This window comes from Hypanus sabinus, chromosome 10 (genome assembly GCF_030144855.1).
Source record: "Hypanus sabinus isolate sHypSab1 chromosome 10, sHypSab1.hap1, whole genome shotgun sequence".
Classification (NCBI taxonomy): domain Eukaryota; kingdom Metazoa; phylum Chordata; class Chondrichthyes; order Myliobatiformes; family Dasyatidae; genus Hypanus; species Hypanus sabinus.
Window position 1 is genome coordinate 80,754,262 of NC_082715.1, and position 23,392 is coordinate 80,777,653.

The window sequence follows — 23,392 nt, forward strand, 5'->3', positions numbered from 1 at the left end:
CTTGGCTAACATGAACAAAAAATAGAATCATTTGAAATAAAGAAAAACAATGGACACAAGATATTGTCCTCTCTACAGTTTGCTCAGCTGAAGAGCCATTATCACTCTTAAGACAAACTGCAGGAGCAGAATTTGATCATTCAACCATTGAGTCTGCTCTGCCATTTGATCATGGCTAATTTATTTTCCTTCTCAGCCCCACCCATGCTCTTTCCTCCTCCCTGTAACTTTTGATGCCCTGACTAATCAAGAACCTCTGCATTAAATATACCCAATGGCTTGGCCTTCACGGTGTCTATGGCAGTGAATGTCACAGATTCTGGCTAAAGAAATTCCTCCTTATCTCTGTTCTGTTGGATGTAGACGATCACAAGGAATTCAGCTGAATTAGAACATATTACAGAACTAAATAGATTTATTAACGAATGTACTGTTTATGTCAGCATGTACAATATTGAGTTTAGTTTTTGTGCAGACATTCATTCACAGTAAAACAAGAAACACAAAAGGACCAATAAAAAACTACACGCAAAGATTGCCAGCAAACAAATGTGCAAAAGAAGACAAACGACACTGAGAACACAAGTTTTAAAGTTGTGGGATCAGTTCAGAGTTTAGGTGTGTGGAGATATCCAGGCTGGTTCAGGAGCCTGATGGTCGAAGGGTTCACTGATGGTGTGGGACCTATGGCTCCTGTACCACCTCCCTGATGGCAGCAGTACCACACAGTACAGCCCCTCCAGCCCATGATGTAGTGCCAACCCTTTAACCTACTCCAAGATCAATCTAACACGGGGGTTCCCAACCATTTTTTGTGCCATGGACCCCTACCATTAACCGAGGCGTCTGTGGACCCCAGGTCTAACCCCTCTCACATTGACTTCATTTTCTATCATCCTTGTGCCTATCTTAAGAGTCAACACATTCTGTACATCTACCACTCTCTGTGTGTAAAAAAAACCCAGCTTTGACATTGACGTCCTCTAGACCTTCCTACAAAATGGAGGGCTATGTGGGAGGGAAGGGTTAGATTGATCTCGGAGTAGATTAAAGGGTCAGTGCAACATCATGGGCCCCAGAACCAGTCCTGTGCTGTACTGTTCTATCATTTGGATGAGAGTGTACAAGGCATGGTTAGTAAATCTGCATGTCATACTAAAATAGTTGGTATAGCAGACAGCAAAGATAGTTATAAAAATTCAGGGGGATATTGATCAGCCAAGGAAGTGGCAAATGCAGTTTGGTTCAGTTAGTGTTGAGGCATTGCATTTTGGAAAGTCAAATCAAGGTAGGAATTTCACAGTGAAGAGCTGGGCCCAAAAGTGTGTTGTAGAACACAGACATCGTGGAGCCACGTACATGGTACCCTGTAAGTGGTGTCACTAGTAGACAGGGTGGTGAATAAGGCTTGTGGCATGCTGGCCCTCAATGGTCAGGACTTAGAGTATAAAAACTGAGAGATCATGGTGTGGTTGTACAGGACGCTGGTGAGGTTACACTTAGCTGTGTTCAGTTTTGTTGCTTTGCTGTTAAACTAGAAAGAGTAGAGAAAAAACTGCAAGAATGGTACTAGGACTTGAGGAACAGAGTTATAGGAAGAGGTTAGACAAACTAGGGCAGGGGTGTCAAACTCATTTTAGGTCACGGGCCGGATTGGGCAAAATGCAGCTTCATGCGGGCCGGATCAGTCGGGCGCGTGCGAACGCAGCTTTCATTGCTTCCGTTTTTTCAGCCTGTTCTCATGTGTCTCAGTCTCTGCTATAACTATAAAGTGTTTCACTTCACAAATTCCATTCCTTATGAAGAAGACTGCTGAGCAAGCATTATTTTTATGATTGGTATTAGCTTACAATCATAGGCTTCATATCGCCGGGCCATTAATAATTAAAATAATAGATCTATCTAAAATGATCTCGCGGGCCGGATATAATTGTACGCCGGGCCGGATATGGCCAGCGGGTCTTGAGTTTGACACCTATGAACTAGGGCATTGCTTCTTGGAGTGGAGGACACTGTGAGCTGATCTTTTAGAGGTGTATAAAATCATGAGAGACATTGATAGGGTGAACGTCCACACTTTTTTTTCCGAATCAAGAGCTAAGTGTATAGGCCATGTTGGAATGCAGAGCAGTCTCAATGGGCCAAATGGCTTAATTCTGTTCCTATGTGTTACTTACGTGCTTATAGAGGTTGCCTCGTCTGAAAAGTGACTGCTTACTGAGAAGCCACTAATCTTTTATCCATCGTAGGAAGTGGGCCGCATCACGATCGGTGCTGCGAGTACGACGAAAACAACTTGGTGGATGATGTTTACTATCACCCAGTCGGACATTACATTGAGGAAAGTGGGTGTACTAACGAGATGAAGCATACCACTGACTTCTACTTCCACATTGCTGGCCACCAGGCCATGCACTACTCCAGGTATACAGCAGCTGGGGGGCGGGTGGGGGAATAAGAGGAGATTTCATAGAGGTAGACAGAACTATGAGGGGTACAGATAGATTAAATGCAAGCAGGGTTTTCCACTGAGACTGGGAGAGACTGGAACTAGAAGTCATACGGTAGGTTAAGGGTGAAAGGTGACATATTTAAAGGAAACCTGTGGGGAAACTTCACTCAGAGGGTAGTGAGAGTGTGGAACAAGCTGCCAGTTGAAGTGGTGGATGCAGGTTTGATTGAGTCATTTAAGAGAAGTTTGGATAGGTACATGGATGGGAGGGGCATGGAGGGTTGTGGGCCTGATGCAGGTTGATGGGAAGAGGCAGTGTAACAGATTGGTGTGGACTAGATCGGCTGAAGGGCCTGTTTTACTGTAGTAGCACTTTATGACTGTGAGTTTCCTCTCAGAAAACCATAGTGAGTGTGGCAAATCATTTGTGAATTACGCAGCATCCCACTGGCATGTCCTTCATCATACAGATGCAGTGTTCCTGGCCAGGGGATCTTTGCTATTCATTCTTGAACACCTTCCAAAACACAAACAATATAGAACATTATCAAATTCTGAACAACTGTAAATTAATGATTTAATTATGTCTACAGGCACTTCTTTTAAAATGGTGGGATGTAGACTTTTAGTTCTAGGGCATTTCCCAGATTTTATTTCTTTTCAAACTTCTGTTACTCTTTTTCATGTTATTAACTGCAAAGTTTAAGAGAAGTTTGGATAGGTAGACAGATGAAAGATTGGAGAGCTGTAGTCCAGGTGCAGGTAGATGGGACTCGGCAGAAAACCAGGCCAGCACAGACTCGATGGGCTGAAGAGCCTGTTCCTGTGCTGTAGTGTTCTGTAAATGTGGAACCCCTCCTTCCACCAACAGGAACTACTGCCATGTTAACCTTAAACTTGATTCCAGATGATTTCTGTTTACTAAAGATAAAGAGCTATAGGGAAAAGGGTTTGGGTGCCAAGTTACAAAATAGACATAATTACAGTCAATGGTGAAAGAGGAGAGGAGCCAATCAGTGTCCTGTTCCTTCAGTCTTACACCATTGACGCACAATATCTTTTCTCAACTCTGTAACCTTTATGTTCATTAGGCCCTTAGCGCTCAACTTTCAAACTTACTCTGAAATTTTCAGTCCCTGTTTAAATGTTTAACTTTGCTGATCAGTGATTGTTCCCCTTCCATGTAATCTGCGCTTTTACACCTAATATAATTTATTAATTTTTCTAGTACTGTGGCACGATAGCCTGACAGTTAACGCAGTCTCTTTACAGCAATCATCGATCAGAATTCGATCCCCATCACTGTCTGTCTGTAAGAAGTTTGTATGTTCTCCTTGTGACTGTGAGGGTTTCCACTGGATGCTCTGGTTTCCTCCCACATTCTGAAGAAGTGTGGTTAGTATGTGTGGACATGCCCTGTTGGTACTGGAAGTCTGTTTATAGTTATGGTTAGTATGTTGTGGACATGCCCTGTTGGTACTGGAAGTCTGTTTATAGTTATGGTTACTATGTTGTGGACATGCCCTGTTGGTACTGGAAGCCTGTTTATAGTTATGGTTAGTATGTGTGGACATGCCCTGTTGGTACTGGAAGTCTGTTTATTGTTATGGTTACTATGTTGTGGACATGCCCTGTTGGTACTGGAAGCCTGTTTATAGTTATGGTTAGTATGTGTGGGCATGCCCTGTTGGTACTGGAAGTCTGTTTATAGTTATGATTAGTATGTGTGGACATGCCCTGTTGGTACTGGAAGCCTGTTTGTTTAGGGTTAGTATGTGTGGGCATGCCCTGTTGGTACTGGAAGCCTGTTTATAGTTATGGTTAGTATGTATGGACATGCCCTGTTGGTACTGGAAGCCTGTTTATAGTTATGGTTACTATGTTGTGGACATGCCCTGTTGGTACTGGAAGTCTGTTTATAGTTATGGTTAGTATGTTGTGGACATGCCCTGTTGGTACTGGAAGCCTGTTTATAGTTATGGTTACTATGTTGTGGACATGCCCTGTTGGTACTGGAAGCCTGTTTATAGTTATGGTTACTATGTTGTGGACATGCCCTGTTGGTACTGGAAGCCTGTTTATAGTTATGGTTACTATGTTGTGGACATGCCCTGTTGGTACTGGAAGCCTGTTTATAGTTATGGTTAGTATGTTGTGGACATGCCCTGTTGGTACTGGAAGCCTGTTTATAGTTATGGTTACTATGTTGTGGACATGCCCTGTTGGTACTGGAAGTCTGTTTATAGTTATGGTTAGTATGTTGTGGACATGCCCTGTTGGTACTGGAAGCCTGTTTATAGTTATGGTTAGTATGTTGTGGACATGCCCTGTTGGTACTGGAAGCCTGTTTATAGTTATGGTTAGTATGTTGTGGACATGCCCTGTTGGTACTGGAAGCCAGTTTATAGTTATGGTTAGTATGTTGTGGACATGCCCTGTTGGTACTGGAAGCCAGTTTATAGTTATGGTTAGTATGTTGTGGACATGCCCTGTTGGTACTGGAAGCCTGTTTATAGTTATGGTTAGTATGTGTGGGCATGCCCTGTTGGTACTGGAAGCCTGTTTATAGTTATGGTTAGTATGTTGTGGACATGCCCTGTTGGTACTGGAAGCCTGTTTATAGTTATGGTTAGTATGTGTGGGCATGCCCTGTTGGTACTGGAAGCCTGTTTATAGTTATGGTTAGTATGTGTGGGCATGCCCTGTTGGTACTGGAAGCCTGTTTATAGTTATGGTTAGTATGTGTGGGCATGCCCTGTTGGTACTGGAAGCCTGTTTATAGTTATGGTTACTATGTTGTGGACATGCCCTGTTGGTACTGGAAGCCTGTTTATAGTCATGGTTAGTATGTGTGGGCATGCCCTGTTGGTACTGGAAGCCTGTTTATAGTTATGGTTAGTATGTGTGGGCATGCCCTGTTGGTACTGGAAGCCTGTTTATAGTTATGGTTAGTATGTGTGGGCATGCCCTGTTGGTACTGGAAGCCTGTTTATAGTTATGGTTACTATGTTGTGGACATGCCCTGTTGGTACTGGAAGCCTGTTTATAGTTATGGTTAGTATGTGTGGGCATGCCCTGTTGGTACTGGAAGCCTGTTTATAGTTATGGTTAGTATGTGTGGGCATGCCCTGTTGGTACTGGAAGCCTGTTTATAGTTATGGTTACTATGTTGTGGACATGCCCTGTTGGTACTGGAAGCCTGTTTATAGTTATGGTTAGTATGTGTGGGCATGCCCTGTTGGTACTGGAAGCCTGTTTATAGTTATGGTTAGTATGTGTGGGCATGCCCTGTTGGTACTGGAAGCCTGTTTATAGTTATGGTTAGTATGTGTGGGCATGCCCTGTTGGTACTGGAAGCCTCTTGACACTCGTGAGCTGCTCCCAGATCAAATATCGTGATTTGATTTCACTCTGTTTTGATATACATGTTACAAATAAAACTAATCTTTAATCTTTATCTTCAGTTGAACCTTACATCCTTATCTTTTCATGATTGAAACCTGGTTATTGCTGCTACTGGGTCACATCCAACATGTAGTTCATTAACCACAATCAAACCAACTTGTTTTAATAAACCTTTTGGACCTTTGGCATATTGATTGAGAAATAGAGTCCTGATCAAATTTCCAGGAACTTCTGCTCTCTCAATACAAGGCATGTTTTAATTTTCAGTCTACTTTTGGATAAGTATTCATCTATGATTGTAATGTTTTACCAACAAATTTACACAGCAATTGGTCATAACTTCTGGAATTTCATCCACATCATAGGTTTCAACAGGACATTGGCAAGGTGCAGATCTGGGCTGAGAATTGGCAAATGGTGTCCAGTCCGAAAAAGTGTGAAGTGATTCACTTCAGAAGATCGAATCTGAGGGCAGAATACAGGGTAAAGGGCAAGATTCTAAACAGTGCGGAGTGTCAGAGGGATCTTGGGGCTCGTGTCCATAGATCTTTCAAAGTTGTCAAGCAAGTTGAATGTTGTGTTCGGTTCTGGTTGCCTCATTATAGGAAGGATGTGGAAGCTTTGGAGAGGGTGCAGAGGAGACTTGCTGGGGTGTTGCCTGGACTAGAGAGCATGTCTTATGAAGATAGGTTGAGAGAGATGGAGCTTTTCTCTTGGAGTGAGGGAGGATAAGAGGTGACTTGATAAAGGTGTACAAGATGTTATAAGGCATAGAAAGAGTGGACAAACAGTGACTTCTTCCGAAGGTGGAAATGGCTAATGTGAGAGGGCAAATCACCACTCACATATCAGGACTCGCACCACCAGCTTCAAGAATGGTTACTACCCCTCAACCATCAGGCTCTTGAACAAAAGGGAAGTATACTCATTAAGGACTCTTACATCTATCTTGTTATTTCATGCTGGTTATTTATTGCTAGTTATTGATATTTGCATTTACACAGTTTGTTGTTCACTGATCCTGTTTACAGTTATAGATTTGCTAAGTATGCCCACAGAAAAAGAATCTCAGGGTTGTCTGTAGTGGCAAGTATGTATTCTGATAATAAATTTTACTTTGAACTTTGAACCTCAATTTTAAGTGTGGTGGGGTATGTCAAAGGTAGGTGAGAATGGTGGGTGTGTGGAATGTGGTGGTGGTCAAGGCAGATCCAGTAGGGACATTTAAGAGATTCTAAGATCAGCACATGGGTGATAGAAAACTGAAGCAATATGTGGGGTAGGTTAAAGGGTTGGCACAACATAGTGTTCTGTGTTCTGAAACTCCATCCTAAAGAGTTCAACGTGGATCACACTTGGGTGCTAGCTTCTGAGGGTGTCCTCAGATTTTACCTCATCTTGAGATTTATAGGGATGGTGAGAAAGTGTGGGATAAGTGCTGAACATGATGGATATGAATGTATTATCCTTTCAGAACATAGAACAGTACCCCTCAGAGACAACAGTGCAACACAACACAGCGTGTGAACAGGCCCTTCAACCCACAATCTTGTGTTAAACCAATTAAATTAGTAATTAAATGGCTAACTAAACTAATCCCTCTGCCTACAGTATGTCCACATTCCTCCATTTCCCTCACCTTCATGTGCCTACCTAAACATCTCCTGCAAGTCCCTGATGCATCTACCTCTACCACCAGCACAGGCAGTGCATTCTTGATTGCTCCTATCGTACTCACCTCTACCACTTCCTCAGGCACCCACAAGTACCAAGGGAAAAAAAATTTGCTCCACACATCTCCTTTTAACTTACTTCCCTCTTACCTCAAATGCACGCCCTCTGGTATAGACATTTCAGCTCTGGACGAAGATACTGGCTGTCTACTCTAAGATATCTGTAGCTCCTGTCTGATGATCACACCAGATAACTGGTCTCCTGTATCAACAACTCAGATTCTCAGATCAGTAGCTTGAGTCCCGATGAAGGGGCTCAGTCTGAAACGTCGACTGTTTATTCTTCTCCATAGATGCTGCCTGACCTGTTGAGTCCCAGCATTTTGTGTGTGTTGCTCAGTTTAAAATGTTAAGATTGGAATTGGCTAACAAACCAGAGGTGCTTGAGTTATTGCTGCAGGAGACTGATTATCTGGTGTGATACTGGATAATTTTCTAAATCAAACTGGTTGGGGAAGGAAACACTGTATGACCTTGTTCTGGAGAGTAAGGCATCTGGAGAATCAATAACCGCTATGCAAACTGCTTCAGCTTTAGGAGCAAAGTAAGACAAAGAATATTACAGGTAAAGGTCATAGATAGAAAGTACAAGCACAACTGACTAAAATACTATCTTTAACAGGTTAAGTAAAAAGTACTGTAATTTGGCAGAAAACAAGGTGCAAATAAAATATATTTCAGAAAATAAAGGGGGAATGCAATGAAAGGGCCTAAGATTCAAAGGTCCAATTTAATGTCAGAGAAATGTATACAATATACATCCTGAAATGCTTTTTCTTCACAAACATCCACAAATACAGAGAAGTGCCTGAAAGAATGATCGACAGTTAAACGTAAGAACCCCAAAGTTCCCCTCCCTCCCGTGCATAAGCGGCGGCGAGCAACAATTCCCCCAACCCACACCGGCAAAAACAAAGCAAGCATCGGCACTGGCACCAAGCACTTTGAGAAACAACAAATCTGTCGACCACCTTCGCTCTATCACAAAAAGGAGGACTTCCCAGTGGCTGACCATTTAAATTCCATTCCTACCTCTACTGCCACATAGGGTGGAGGTGCAACACCACATATCCTGTCTGGGTAACCTCAACCTGACAGCATCAGAATCAGGTTTAATAACACTGGCATATGTCATGAAATTTGTTGTTTTGCAACAGCAGCACATTGCAATACATAGTAATAAAAACTGTAAATTACTTAAAGAAGTATATATTAAAAAATAAATTAAGTAATGCAAAAAGAGAGGGGAAAAGTACTGAGGGAGTGTTTATGAATTCATTGTCCATTCAGATCCTCAGAGACGTTGACACCCATGAATTTGACACTGTTTGCCCTTTTCACTTCCTATCCCTCGAAGAGGACTGGTTTGTGTTCCCTCGACTTACCCTTCCTGAAGTCCACAATCAACTCCTTGGTTTCGCTGGCTCTGAGTGCAAGGTTGTTGCTGCAGCACCTCTTAACCAGCTGATGTCTTGTTCCTGTATGCCTTCTTGTCACCGTCTGAAACTCTGCCAGCAATAGTTGTGTCATCAGCAAATTTGTAGATGGTGTTTGAACTGTGTCCAGCCACATAGTTGTGAGCATAGGGAGAGTAGAGCAGTGGGTTAGGTACACATCCTTGAAGTGTTGCCAGTGCTGATCGTCAGTGAGGAGGAGATATGATTTCTGAAATGCACAAACTGTAGTCTTCAAGTGAGGAAGTCAAGGATGCAGTTGCAGAGGGAGGTACAGACGCCCAGGTTTTGGAGGTTTTTGATTAGAAATGAGGGTGTGATTGTATTAATACTGAGCTGTAGTCAATAAACAGTAGCCTGACATAAGTGGAGAGCCAATGAGATTGTATCCGCTGTCGACCTATTGTGGTGATAGGCAAATTGCAGTGGGTCCAGGGCCTTGCTTAGGCAGCTGTTGACTGTGACCAATCTCTGAAAGCACCTCATCACAGCAGATGTGAGTGGCACTGGGCAGTAGTCATGGAGACAGCTTACCCTGCTCTTGTGCACTGAATTGATTGTCATCCTTTTGAGGCAGGTGGGAACCTAAGACTGCAGCAGTGAAAGATTGACGATGTTCTTGAACACTCCCACCAGTTGGTTGGCACAGGTTCACCCTCTTGAAAGATGTTCTGATGTTGGCCTCCGAGACAGAGATCACAGTCACTGGATGCTGCAGGGATTCACATAGATGTAGTTTAAAAGCTCATCTGGGAGTGAAGCATCAGTGACAATTAGTATCAGAATCAGGCATGTGTTGTGAAATTTGTTAACTTAACAGCAGCAGTTCAATGCAATACATGATAATGTAGACAGAGGATAAATATATTTATGATGCTAGGTTTTGCTTTGTTGGAAGTAATGAAGATTGATTTCTTCAAATTCCGGTAATTTTCCCCCTACCTTTTCTTCTTCAATTCCCCACTCTGGCCCACTCTCCTCTTCTCAACTGCCTATCAGCCCTTTCCCCGATGCCCCTCCTGCTTCCCTTTCTCTCCTATCAAAGTCCTTCTTCTCCAGCTCTTTATCTTTTCCACCAAACACCTCCCAACTTCTTACTTCATCCCCCTTCCCCACCCGCTTGGCTTGGCTGTCACATTCCAGCTTGTACTCCTCATTCTTCCCCTTCCTCTCCAGTCCTGATGAAGGGTCTCAGCCCGAGACCCACCAGCCTTTTGTGTGCATTTGATGTTGTGTGATATTGGTTTTGCAGTGACTCAGTACTGAATGGAAATGGATCGCTCACTCAGCTATCAGGAGTTTACATTTCTGTGCTTTTGTGTATTTAACACAACATCCCAATGGCAGGAATGGAGAAGTTTACAGAGAGTGGTGGATACAGCCCAGTCCATCACAGACAAAGCCCTCTCCACCATGGAGTACACTTACAAGGAGCACTGCCGCAAGAAAGCAGTATCCATCATCAAGGATCCTACCATCCAGGCCATGCTTTTGCTACTGGTATTGGGCAGGAAGTGCAGAAGCCTGAGGACTCCACCAAGTTCAGGAACAGTTATTACCCAGGCTCCTGAACCAGTGTGGATAACCTCACTCACCTCAACTCTGAACTGATTCCACAATCTACAGACTCACTTTCAAGGACTCTTTATGATTAATGTTTTTGGTATTATTTTTTTGTTTGCACATGTTCTCTTCTTTTGCACCTTGGTTGCTAGTCAGTCTTTGCTTACGTAGAGCATTTTTTCATAAATTCTACTGTATTTCTTTATTTTCCTGAAAATCTTGCAAGAAAATTTATCTGAAGGTAGTATGTGGTAACATATTTATTTTAGTAATAACTTTTACTTATTAAATGCTGACAAGTTTGCACTGCAACTGGAGGATATGCTTTATCCTCCATGGTAAGGTGTTGTCACAGTATAGCAATGATATGATTCAGCTAGAGAGGGTGCAAAACGGATTCACCAGGTTGTGCCTGGATTGGAGTGATATGAGAAATTGGATAGGCTGGGGTTGTTTTCCCTGAAGCAAAAGAGGTTGAGGGTTGACATGATAAATGCTTACAAATTGTGAGATGCATCGATAGCCAGAGTTTGGTTCCCATGCGAGGGCCTAGGTTTAAGTGAGATCAAGGAGATTTATGCATTTGAAGGATACACTTTTCACATTTCCCATCTGGAATGAACTGTCAGAGGAGGCGGTAGAGGCGAGAACAATAACATTTAAGAAGCTGCGTAGCCTTGGGTTATTGCAAAGATCAGGCCTGTTACAGCCACCCAGGAGAGAAAGTGCCAGAAGTGGCATGAGAGACTGTACTGGAATCTGCATTAAGTTAAAACCACTGCAGATCAGCTATACTGTCAATGCTGCTCTTCCGTGTTCGCTCCCTGGAAAAGAAACCGGATTACCTTTGTCTGCAACTGACCCAGTGTGAGATGAGGAACTGCTGTGTGATTATTCATGGCTCCAGGACAACATCCCATGCATTATCGGGCCATACCGCTCAGGGACTTGTGCTAATATTATCTTGTGACTGTATTGTGCTTTATTGTAACCATGTGCACTGCGCTTTGCACCTTGGACCCAGAGGAACGATGTTTCAATTAGTTTTATACATGTGCATGGTTGAATGACAATAAACTTGAACTTGAAAAAGCAGTGCATGGAAGGACATGGAAGCAATGCGGGCAAGTGGGATTAGTAAAGATAGACATGATGGTGTCCTTGTGTGGGGTGAATGGATGGTTTCTGTGCTGTACAACTGAATTACTCTATCTATGTCTTGACTTCAGTGCTGCTTTATCTAAAGTGCAGAATGCGGGAGGAAGAATATTCAAGGGAATTCAAAGGCTAATTCTACTTGTCACTTATATAGAGCTGTGGAATAGGAAAGATAAAAGAACTTAGGTATTTTCACAGAGGGGAGCTTTGAAATGTTTTAATTACAATTTATCATTGCGAAATATTAGAAATAGGTTATAAAAATATCCTCAGGCAAAGTCAATGTAGTTTAATAAAGAGGAGATGAAACAACCAGCCACTACCCAGTGCTCATCAAGTATGAAGCGCCAATAGTGTTATACTGTTCACTTTTTAACTTGTGTTGTAAATGTGCCTTTTTATTTGTGGTAATATTACTTTACAGTATGTGTTGCAGCATGCTGTTGTGCAGAGGGACTTGGGAGTGCTTGTTCATGAATTACAAAAAGTTGGCTTGCATGTACAACAGGTTATTAAGAAGGCAAATGGAAAGTTGGCCTTCATTGCTAGAGAGATTGAATTCAAGAACAGGGAGGTCATGCTGCAACTATACAGGTGAGGCCGCACCTGGAGTACTGTGTGCAGTTCTGGTCTCCATACTTGAAGGATACACTGGCTTTGGAGGAGGTGCAGAGGAGGTTCACCAAGTTGATTCCAGAGATGAAAGGTTAACTTATGAGGAGAGATTGAGTCATGTGGGACCATACTTTCTGGATTTCAGAAGAATGAGAGGGGATCTGATAGAAACATACAAAATTTTGAAAGGGATAGGTAAGATAGAAGTAGGTAAGTTGTCTCCATTGGTAGGTGAGACTAGAATTAAGGAACATTGCCTCAAGATTCAGGGCAGAAGATTTAGGACGGAGATGAGGAGAAACTGTTTTTCCCAGAGAGTGGTGAATCTGTGGAATTCTCTGCCCAGGGAAGCAGTTGAGGCTTTTTCACTAAATATATTTAAGATACAGTTAGATAGATTTTTACATAGTAGAATTATGGGGAAAAGGCAGGTAGATGGAGCTGAGTTTATGGACAGATCAACAATGATCTTATTGAATGGCGGAGCAGGCTCGATGGGCCGGATGGCCTACTCCTGCTCCTATTTCTTATGTTCTTATGTGTTGTGTGTGAGTTAGGTGTACTGTGCCCTGCACCTTGGGCTGGAGGAGTGTTGTTTGGTGGTTTATATGTGTACAGTTGAATGACAATAAACTTGAACTTGACCATTCTGGAACAAGCTCCTTTCCTCTTCCCTACTCACACAACCAGACAGGCTGTCCCTGGGCCTCCAGCCTCCATTGATTTCGGGGCCACTTCAAAGGTTACTGTGCAAGATCAAAGTTGACTGGGTTGGACATAACCTGTTGTCAGGGATGGAAGATTGACAGGCTAACAACAACAACAGAAGGTGAGCAGAAACGGGTCTTTCACTGGTTGACAGGATGCATTGAGTGGTGTACAACAGGAATTGGTGCTGAGAACTTAACTTTTTACAATTTACACAAATTGTAAATTGTAAATGGTGCTCGGAGAAGCTGTGCCGGAGTGGATGGTCGGAGGTTCGACGGACTCGGAGTCCGCTGCAGTCAGGTCACTTTCAGTGTGTGCTGCGTCTGCGAGGCTGAATCGGGCGGCGCCGTGGAAGTTCATAGCGGGGGTATTCCCTTCTGCCGCCGGCGTGGGATGGCGAGTCTGTCGGGACCCTGGGGACTTGTGGAAACTGTGTGGTGATTTCTTTTGAGCTTATAGTCCTTTAACATCTTCCGACTTTTTACTGTGCCCATAGTCTGTTTTTTTTATCAATTATGCTATTGTTTGCACTGTTGTAACTATGTGGTTTTGTGCAGGTCTTGTAGCTTTAGTTTTTGGTCTTGTTTGTCTGGTGAATTTGGAGCTCCTTTCTGGGGAACGTGCGAAGACTGTAGCGCGATATTAATACGCAGCAGCCTCTCCAGACTCTGGATTGGGGATTGCCAAACGTTATGTGGATTTTCTGGTGTAGTCTGTTTTGTCATATGCTTTTGTGATATCATTCTGGAGGAATGTTGTCTCATTTTTTATCTGCATTGCATTTGTGGTTTCTAAATGACAATAAACTGAATCTGAATCTGAAATTACCCAGATAAAGGCACCAAATGTGTGTTTGTTAAATTTGCAGGCAACACAAAGATGGGAAGAAAAGTAAGATTTAAGGAGGATTTAAGACTACAAAGGGATGTAGATAGGTTAAGTGAGTGGGCAAAGATCTGTTAAAAAGAGCATAATATGGGAGAGTGTGATTTTTTTCAATTTTGGCAGGATATTTTTACAAAGCAAAATAGGATGGTTAAAGGAAGTGGAATGGAATTGGTTTCTGTTCCCTATTTGAGAGTCTAGAACCAGAGTTCGCAGTAAGAGTTAGGTCATTTAGGTTTGAAAGAAGACTTTCTTCTCCCCACTCAGGAGCTGGTGAAACTTTGGAATTTGCTCTGCCAAGAGATTTGGTGATTCAGTAGCACTTGTTCAAAATAGAGATTGATGGATTTCTGGATATTAAGAGAATGAAAGGAAATGTGAATGCTAAAGTAGATTGAATATGATGATGATCAAAGGAGGGCCTCCTTAAGGGGCAAGATAACCTGTTCATTCTAACTCTTATATTCTTAAGATGTGCTGACTTGTTGACTACATTCATACTAAGTAAGAGGCATATCATACTTTGGACATTGCCAAGTTATTTCACAAACAATGGATCAGATTTAAGTCCTAGGGTGCTGCCAGCATGGTTATGAATAGTGGTGTTCAATTAAACAACCAATGTCAGAGGCTTCGTTCCATAAATATCTCTATCTTAAGCGTTGTTGCAAGTCCAGAACACAGAGAGTCTGGAGGTAGAAGCCTTAAGGTTGAGCATGGAAGGTAGAGGCCTGTAGGAGTCACGAGAGCCTGGGTCACTGGGGTCAGAAGTTTGTGTGAGTCTGGAAGTCGGAGCCGAGAGGTCAAACCAGTGATTGGTGAGACCTGGGGTGAAGTCCAAGGTTGGAGGCTCCATGTCTGAGAGCCTGGGGCCAAGGCCCGGAGGCAGCCTGTCCTGGGGTTGGAAGCTGTCTGAGGGGATGGGTGGGAGGGTGAAAAAGGGGCTAGTTTTACTGTTGGTTGTTTGTTTTGTTTTGTTTAGCTGGACTGCTATATTGGTGCAGTACTGTGTGTTGCCACTTGCGGGCTGTCCCCAGCACATCATTAGGTTATGTTGGATGTTAACACAAATGAGACGGTTCACTGTATGTTTCGATGTGCACGTGATAAATAAATCTGAATCTGAGGTGAGCAGTTGAAAACAAAGGATAAAGTTGATATTTGTAATGATCTTCAGCCTGAAATGTATAAGGTATAATGCACTTTGGCCTCCTACTTGGACCTGAGATCACAGAAGATCCATCTCTAATGCTCATTATAAAGAAATAAGGCCCCAAGGAGAAGGGTCAGGCCATTTGGCCCCTCAAGTCTGCAACAGTATTCAAGATTATGGCTGATCTAGTTCAGCATTTTTCTGCACCATCCCCATATCCTTTGTCTCCCTCAATATTTTGATATCTATCAATCAGTTTTCCATGAAATCAATAAATGAGCATCCATAGTGCAGAGAATTCTCAATCTCGCAATTCATTTTAGTAAATTATCCCCAATTACAATTGATATGTAATGTCTGTCCATGGCCTCCTCTACTACCATGGTGATGTCAAACTCAGGTTGGAGGACTAACACCTTATATTAATTATATTCCTTATACTGTGACAAGTACTGTACCTGCCCCAGTACATCCTCCCTCACCACCATTCAGAGCTCCAAACAGTCCTTCCAGGTGAGGTGACACATAATTTCAGTCTGTCATGGCTATCTATTGTACCTGCTGCTCCTGGTGTAGCTGCCTCTACACCGGTGTTATTCGACGTAGAGAGGGGAACTTGTTCATTCAGCACCCCCACTGTGTTCACACGAAAGGTAGGATATCCCGGTGGCCATCCATTTCAATTTAACCTCACATCCCCATATGCCTGTCCATGGCCTCCTCTACTACCATGATAAGGCCAAACTCAGGATGGAGGAGCAACACCTTGTATTCCATCTGGATAGCCTCCAATCTGACAGCTTAAACATTCATTTCTCTAACTCGCTCTAATTTCTCCCAATTCCCTCTTTCTCTTTTTCTTTCCATTCTGATTCCTCTCTTTCCCCTTCTCTTCTTACCTCCCTCTGGTTCCTTTCTTCCTTCCCTTACTTTCATGGTCCACTGCCCTCTCCTATTAGTTTAACACAAAACAGTACAGCACAGGAACAGGCCCTTCAGCCCACTATATTGTGCCAAATCAGATCAGAAACACTAATCCCTCTGACCTACACAATGTCCATATCCCTTCATCTTCCAGGCATCCATGTGCCTATCTAAATGACTCTTTAAAAACCTCCAATATTTTTGCCTCTGCCACCATGCCAGGCAGTGAATTCCAGAAGTTCACCACTCTTTGAGTAAAAGAGCTTACCTATCACATCCCCCTTGAAGCTACCCCCTCTCATCTTCAATGCATGCCCTCTGGTATTAGACATTTCAACCCTGGGAAACAAATACTCTCTGTCCGTGTTTATAAGATTATGCCTCACATGCATAATGCCCTCGAAACCAGGCAGCATCCTGGTAGACCTCTTCTGCACCCTCTCCAAAGCCTCAGCATCCTTCCTATAGTTGGGCGACCAGAATTGTGTGCAATACTCCAGATGTGGCCTCACCAGAGGTTTATTAAGTGGCAACAAAACCTCCTGATATTTAAATTCATTGCCATGATTAATAAAAGCAAGCCTTCCATAAACCTTCTGAACCACCTTATTGACCTGTGTAGCCACAGTCAAGAAGTTATAAACTTGGATTCCCAAGATCTCTCAGTTCAGTAACACTGTTAAGGATCTTGCCTTTATGGTGTCTTCTTGCTTTTGCCCTACCAAGGTGCAACACCTCCCTGGGTTAAACGCCATCTGCCATTTCTCTGCCCACTTCTGTAATTGATCTATGCCATGCTGTATTTTTTGCCAGTCTTTTACACTATCCACAATTTCACCAATCTTGATATCATCTGCAAACTTACTCACCCACTCGTCTACGTTTTCATCCAGGTCACCTGTATACGTCACAAACAGCAGAGGTCCCAGTACAGATCCCTGCAGAACTCCACTAGTTACAGACCTCCAGCTAGAATAAGTCCCTTCAACCACTACCCCGAGGACCGACAAGTGGCTGATGTCGTACCTCTATTTAAGAAGGGAAGAAGGGAAAAACTCCAGGAACTGTAGACTAGTGAGTCTCACCCTTGGTCAAGGTCCCAGCGATCTCATTTTTTTACCTCCTTCAGTTATCTGGGATAAATCCCATCAGGCCCTGGGGACTTGTCCATCTTAATACTCATAAGGAAGCCCAACATTTCTTCCTCCTTGACCTCTAAAAGCCCTCACATATTTATACACTCAGCACTGATCTCCTGGTCCTCCATATCCTCTACCCTGGTAAATATTGAAGTAAGATATTCATTAAGTACCTCACTCACATTCCCTGCATCCAAACAAATGTTCCCCCCTATCTTCTTGTTCTTGATGTATGTATAGAAACCCTTGGGATTTACCTTCATCCTACTTGCCAATGACTTTCTACAGCCCCTCCTGGCTTTCCTAATTCCCTTCTTGAGTTATTTTCTGGCTTCTTTATGATCCACATGTGTTTCATTCGATCCTAACTTCTGAAGCTTTACATACTTCGCTTTTTTCTTCTTGGCTAAATTCATCACCAGTCTGGATGTCCAAAATTCTTTCATCTTTGAATCCCTGTCTTTCTTCTAACAGGAACATACCTTTCCTGACTCACTGTGATTGATCCTTATGCACCCTCCATATGAATGATGTGGACGTGCCAGAGAAAAGGTGTTCCCAATGAATAGTTCCTGCCTGTTGCCCTTATAATTTGCCCTACTCCAATTTAAACCACTTCCACAAGGGCATTATCTATCCTTATCTAGCACTAACCTGAATGTTAAAGAGCTGTGCTCACTGTTCCCTAACTGCTCACCCACAGATAGGTCAGTCACCTGGCCAGGCTCATTACCCAACATAAGGTCCAGGATGGCCCCTCCTCTCATTGGACTGTCCATATATTGATTTAAGAGACCCTCCTGGATATACTTAAATTCCGCCCCATCTAAACCCCTGGCACTAAGGAGGTCCCAGTTTATATTAGGGAAGTTGAAATTCCCCCATGACAACAACTCAATTATTGTTATACATTTCCTTAATCTGTTTACATCCCTGTTCCTCAGTATCCTGGTGGCTAATGGGGGGGGGGGGGGGCTGTAGTACAATCCCATCAGTGTGATTGCATCCTTCCTATTCCTGAGTTCTACCTAAATGGACTCGGTGGCTGAACCCTCCATTATGTCTCCCCGAGTGCAGCTGTGATATTGTCCCTGATTAGTAATGCAACTCACCTCCCCCAACTTTTACCACCTCCTCTATCTTTTCCAAAACTTTGAAACCTGTTACATTAATCACCCATTCCTGACCTTCTCTCAACCAAGTCTCTGTAACGGCCACAACATTGTAGTTTCATGTACTGATCCCTGCTCTAAGTTCATCACCTTTACCCATAACATTCCTAGCTTTAAAATACACACACTTAAAACTATCCAACCCATCATAGTTGTTATTTTGATTTTGCCTTTCAATACTTTCTCTGACATGAACCTTCTGGTCCAATCCTTCACTTACTGACCTGGTGCTCTTGTCCCCAGCCCCCTGCAAAACTAGTTTAAGCTCACCCAAGTAGCACTAGCAAACCTCCCGGCCAGTATGTTGGTTCCCCTCCAGTTCAGGTGCAATCCCTCCCTCTTGTACAGGTCACCCATCACCAGAAAAGATTCCACTTTAATTCTGTCCTTTACCCCTTCCACCTATCCCCTCCCCCCACATGTCTTTCCCCTCACTTTGACTCAACTGTCATCTGCCGGCTTGCATTCCCCCTCCCCACCTACTTATTCTGACTTTTGCCTTTTCCTTTCCAGTCCTGAAGAAGGGTCTCAGCCCAAAACATTGACCGTTTATTCCCCTTCATATATGCTGCCTGACTTGTTGAAATCCTCCAGCATTTTGCATTTTGCTCAGGATTTCCAGCGTCTGCAGACTGTGGTGTTTATTTATTCAACAATAACCTCTTAAATAATATTCAGGGATTACATCCACTACCTCATAGCTTCAGCAACTGGGATTTAATCCTGACTTTCAATGCTGTCTGTATTAAATTTGCACTCTCTGTGGAGGTGCTGGTTTCCCCAGAGTGTTCTTTCTTCCATATCACAAAAGTACATGAGTTAGTAAGTTAAGTGGCCTCTATAAATAGTTCTGGTGTGCAGTTGAGTGATAGAATCTGAGGGTTATCAATCACGCAGGCCATCATTGAGCAGATCACAAGTGATTCATCCTCAGACTCTGCAAAGCTTTTCCATCATCTAGAACAGTGGTCCCCAACCACCGGGCCGCAAAGCACTTGCTACCAGGTTGCATGGAAACAATATGATTTGGCGGTATGAAGCGATATGAATCAGCTGCGCCTTTCCTCATTCCCTGTCACGCCTATTGTTGAACTTGAACGCACGCGAGGTCATCAGTCGGTCATTGACCTACAACTACTCAATGAGTGAAAAACAAACATCGCTTGAGAGTTTGTTTGGAAGAGGTGGTAGGGGACATAAAAGGCCTAACGATGATGATAACGCAGAGACAACTGAGGCCGAGACTGCAAAAAAAAAAGAAAGCTTCCTTCAACAGAAAATATGACAAGTCGTATATAAAATATGGCTTTAATGCGACCAGTGACTCACACACTCCAAGCCCCGTGTGTGATATGTGGAGACAAGCTGACTAATGAGGCAATGACGCCCTCAAAGCTGCTTCGGCACCTTGAGTCCAAGCACCCTACACTTAAAGACAAACACGTTGAGTTTTTTGAGTGGAAAAAACGTGAGCAGGCGGGACAGAAGCAAGTGCTGAGAGCCACAAATGCTGCTGCTCTGAGGGTGTCATACTTAGTGGCTGGCTGTATTGCTAAGACTGTTGGTGAAGAACTGATTCTGCCTGCTGCCAAGGACATGTGTCCTGAACTGTTGGGAGAAGCTGCAGCTAACAATGTGGCACAGGTTTCTCTTTCAGTTACCGCAGTTTCAAGGAGAATCGATGACATAGCGGAGGACATCGAAGCACAGCTGTTGGAGTCACCATGGTATGTTACCCAGGTCGACGAGTCTACCGATGTCAACAACAGGGCAATACTGCTGGTTTATGTGCGACATATATTTCAAGATGATGTGCACGAGGATATGTTGTGTGCAGAGCCGCTGCCAACTAACACAACTGGGGCAGAACTATTCAAGTCTTTGAATGACTACACGTCAGGCAAACTGGACTGGTCATTCTGTGCTGGAATATGCACAGACAAGGCTGCAGCTATGACTGGACGGCTGTCTGGTTTCACTACCTGAGTCAAAGAGGTTGCTCCTGAATGCCAGTCTATACACTGTGTCAGACACAGGGAAATGCTGGCTAGCCGAAAAATGTCACCTGATCTACAGCATATTGAATGACGTTGTTGAAATTATCAATCATACCAAAGCAAAAGCCCTTAACTCACGTCTGTTTGAGCAGCTTTGTGAGGAAATGGATGCAGAGCACTAACACCTTCTCTTTCACACCAAAGTCAGGTGGCTATCACGGGGGAGAGCCCTCACCAGGGATTTATGAATTAAGAGAGCTGCTACAGAGATTTCTTTCAGGAAAAAAGTCACCACTGGCAGCACACTTCAGTGACGAGGAGTAGATAACAAAATCTTCAACCTGCTCAATGAACTCAGTTTGTCACTTCAGGGGAAAAATGACAACTGTCTTCAAGTTGGCAGATAAAGAGTCTGCTTTCAAAGCCAAACTGGAACTGTGAGGATGGTGAGTGGACAGGGACATATTTGACATGTTCCCAACATTAGCTGGGATTTTGGGAGAGATTGAGGCTGCACCGTCCTTCTCACAGCTGGTGCGCGATCACCTATTTTCGCTGTCAACAGAATTCAAGCATTACTTCCCAACCGTAAACGATCCAAGACGTGCAAAGGAATGGGTCTGTGACCTATTTGTGAATATCCCCAGTGAATCATCCATGTCAGCACGGGAAGAAGATCAACTCCTCGAACTTGCAAATGACGATGGGCTGAAAAGTATGTTTGATATTACATCTCTGCCAGCATTCTGGATCAAAGTCAAGACTGAATATCCTGAGATAGCCCTGAAAGCACTGGAAAAAGTTGCTTCCATTTCCAACATCATATCTCTGTGAAGCGAGGTTTTCTGTAATGAATGCAGTGAAAACTAAATTGAGGAATAGACTGGACATAAGGAACCCCCTTCGAGTATCACTGTCTCCCATCAACCCTCAATGTCTTGTTGCAGGGAAACAAGCCCAGAGCTCCCACTGATTCAGCAATATTGGTGTGTTGCAATGATTTTATATGTTCATACGAGGAAAGTATGCGCTGTGTGTTTAATATCCAAACATTACTTAAAATGTTATGATGCTATTGACTTATAAGTGACATATAATTGACTTATCACTATATTCATGTGGGGAAGATATGCATATGACGTGTGTTCAATATTAAATTCATTAGATAAACCCTTTTAGAAATGAAATTGAGTGTATTTAAGAGACCCTCCTGGATATACTTATACATATTATACTTAATATTAAATTATTACTTAATATATTATTTAATATTCTGGTTGTGATTAACACCACCCCTTCCCCTGTCAGCCCGTTTGCAAGGATATTGTCAATATTAAACTGGTCCACAGTGCAAAAAAGGGTGGTGACCCCTGATCTAGATACCACTTATCAAAAGGCTGATAGAATAACCATCTGGATCTCTACAGAGCCTACAAAAACACTCAACAAGTTGTAGTTGACTAGGTTAAAGCAGCTTAAATAACCAGCACAGCAATAATTTCCTCATAGTAACTTTCTCTACTACATCCACATTGTCCAACACCTACATCCAAACATCTTCGACACCACTTCACTTATCACATTCCCCACCACCTGAAACTCAAATGAAGTGAGTAGACAATAGTTTCTAAGTCACACATTAATCTGAGTGTAAAATATTTTGTTATGCCTTCATGGCCGAAGATCTCCCATCCCACCAGCACCATGAAATAGTTTCATCATTGGGCTGCAACACTTGAAGTAGGCGCACACCACCTTCGAAAAGGCAATTAGCAATGGTTAATAAATCACAAAAATACAACTGCAGATGCTGTGGATCAAATAATACGTACACAAAGCTGGAAGAACTCAGCAGGCCAGGCAGCATCCGTGAGAAAAGAGTAGCCAACGTTTCGGGCCGAGATCCTTCATCAGGAATGGTTAATAAATGTTGGGCTCAAGAGTAATTCTGACATCAGGTTAATGAGAATCAACCAAAGGTAGCAAAAGACTGTGGCCCCATCAAGCCTTCCACTTCATCACTCAGTGACTGAAAATATATAAACAAATATGTCTAATCTCTTCACCGATAAATTTCCAATTATTAGAACAAAAAGACAGACAATTCTCCCCTTCCCTCAATAAGATCAACAAATTGTTTTATACATTTGATTATACATTTCTGACCTCTTCAATTGCTTGAAAATGTCATGTTGAATCAAGCAATAACAATACAGTTCAAGATTCAAGATTATTTGTTGTCATTCTTCAGTATGCGAGTGTAAAAGGAGAACAAAATGATTTACTCCAGATGTGATGCAGCATAAAAATAAGCATAAAACATTAATAAATATAAAAGCAATTCTAAAAAAAATTTACAAAAACTGTTAGGCGTGACTGTATATACATGAGATTAACTTGTATAGATAGGCCGATCGTATGTGCATTAAGTGCAGGAGCATCTGTACATAAGGTGACTCTGATAAGAAATGATGAAGTGACTTTTGGCAAGAGGAACTCTTCAGTAGGACATATGAAAACACAGTAGGATAGTGACAAAGTCAGTGTGGGTATGAGGTGAGGACTGTAAGTGTAAAGTGGCAGTGGAGGGGGAGATGAAGGGTGCTGAGAGGCTTGGAGAGGAATGGCTGATGTGAATGTAGTGATGATGGGGTGGATTAATGGATGGAATTGAGTTAACAGTTGCACCTCTATAGAAATAAACAGCAAAACATGTATTGAGGAGTATATTGTAAGACCGTAAGATGTGGCAACAGAATTAGGCTCATGGCTGATTTAATATCCCCTTCAACCCCATTCTCCTGCCGTCTCCCTGAAACCTTTGACACCCTTACTAATTAAGTACCTGTCAACCTTCACTTTAAATATTCCCAATGATTTGGCCTCCACGGCCGCCTATGGCAATGAGTTCCACATATTTGCCACTCTGTACTTATTGAAATACATTGTGGAAGTATTGCAAGCTCAAATCTAGATACAAAGATTTCTGCAATATTAAACTGGTTTACTTTTGTTTTAACTTCCATTCTCT

At 42.8% G+C, this 23,392-nt stretch overlaps 1 protein-coding gene across 4 annotated transcripts in view; it reads left to right on the forward strand.

Annotated features, from left to right (window-relative positions):
* Window positions 1-23,392, forward strand: part of selenol (selenoprotein L) — a 50,279-nt gene that overhangs the window by 19,394 nt on the left and 7,493 nt on the right. For all 4 annotated transcript variants that reach the window (XM_059982210.1, XM_059982209.1, XM_059982211.1 and 1 more), the window contains one exon: window positions 2,250-2,424. In XM_059982210.1, the coding sequence (XP_059838193.1) occupies window positions 2,250-2,424 (175 nt within the window). The remainder of the gene's footprint in view (window positions 1-2,249; window positions 2,425-23,392) is intronic.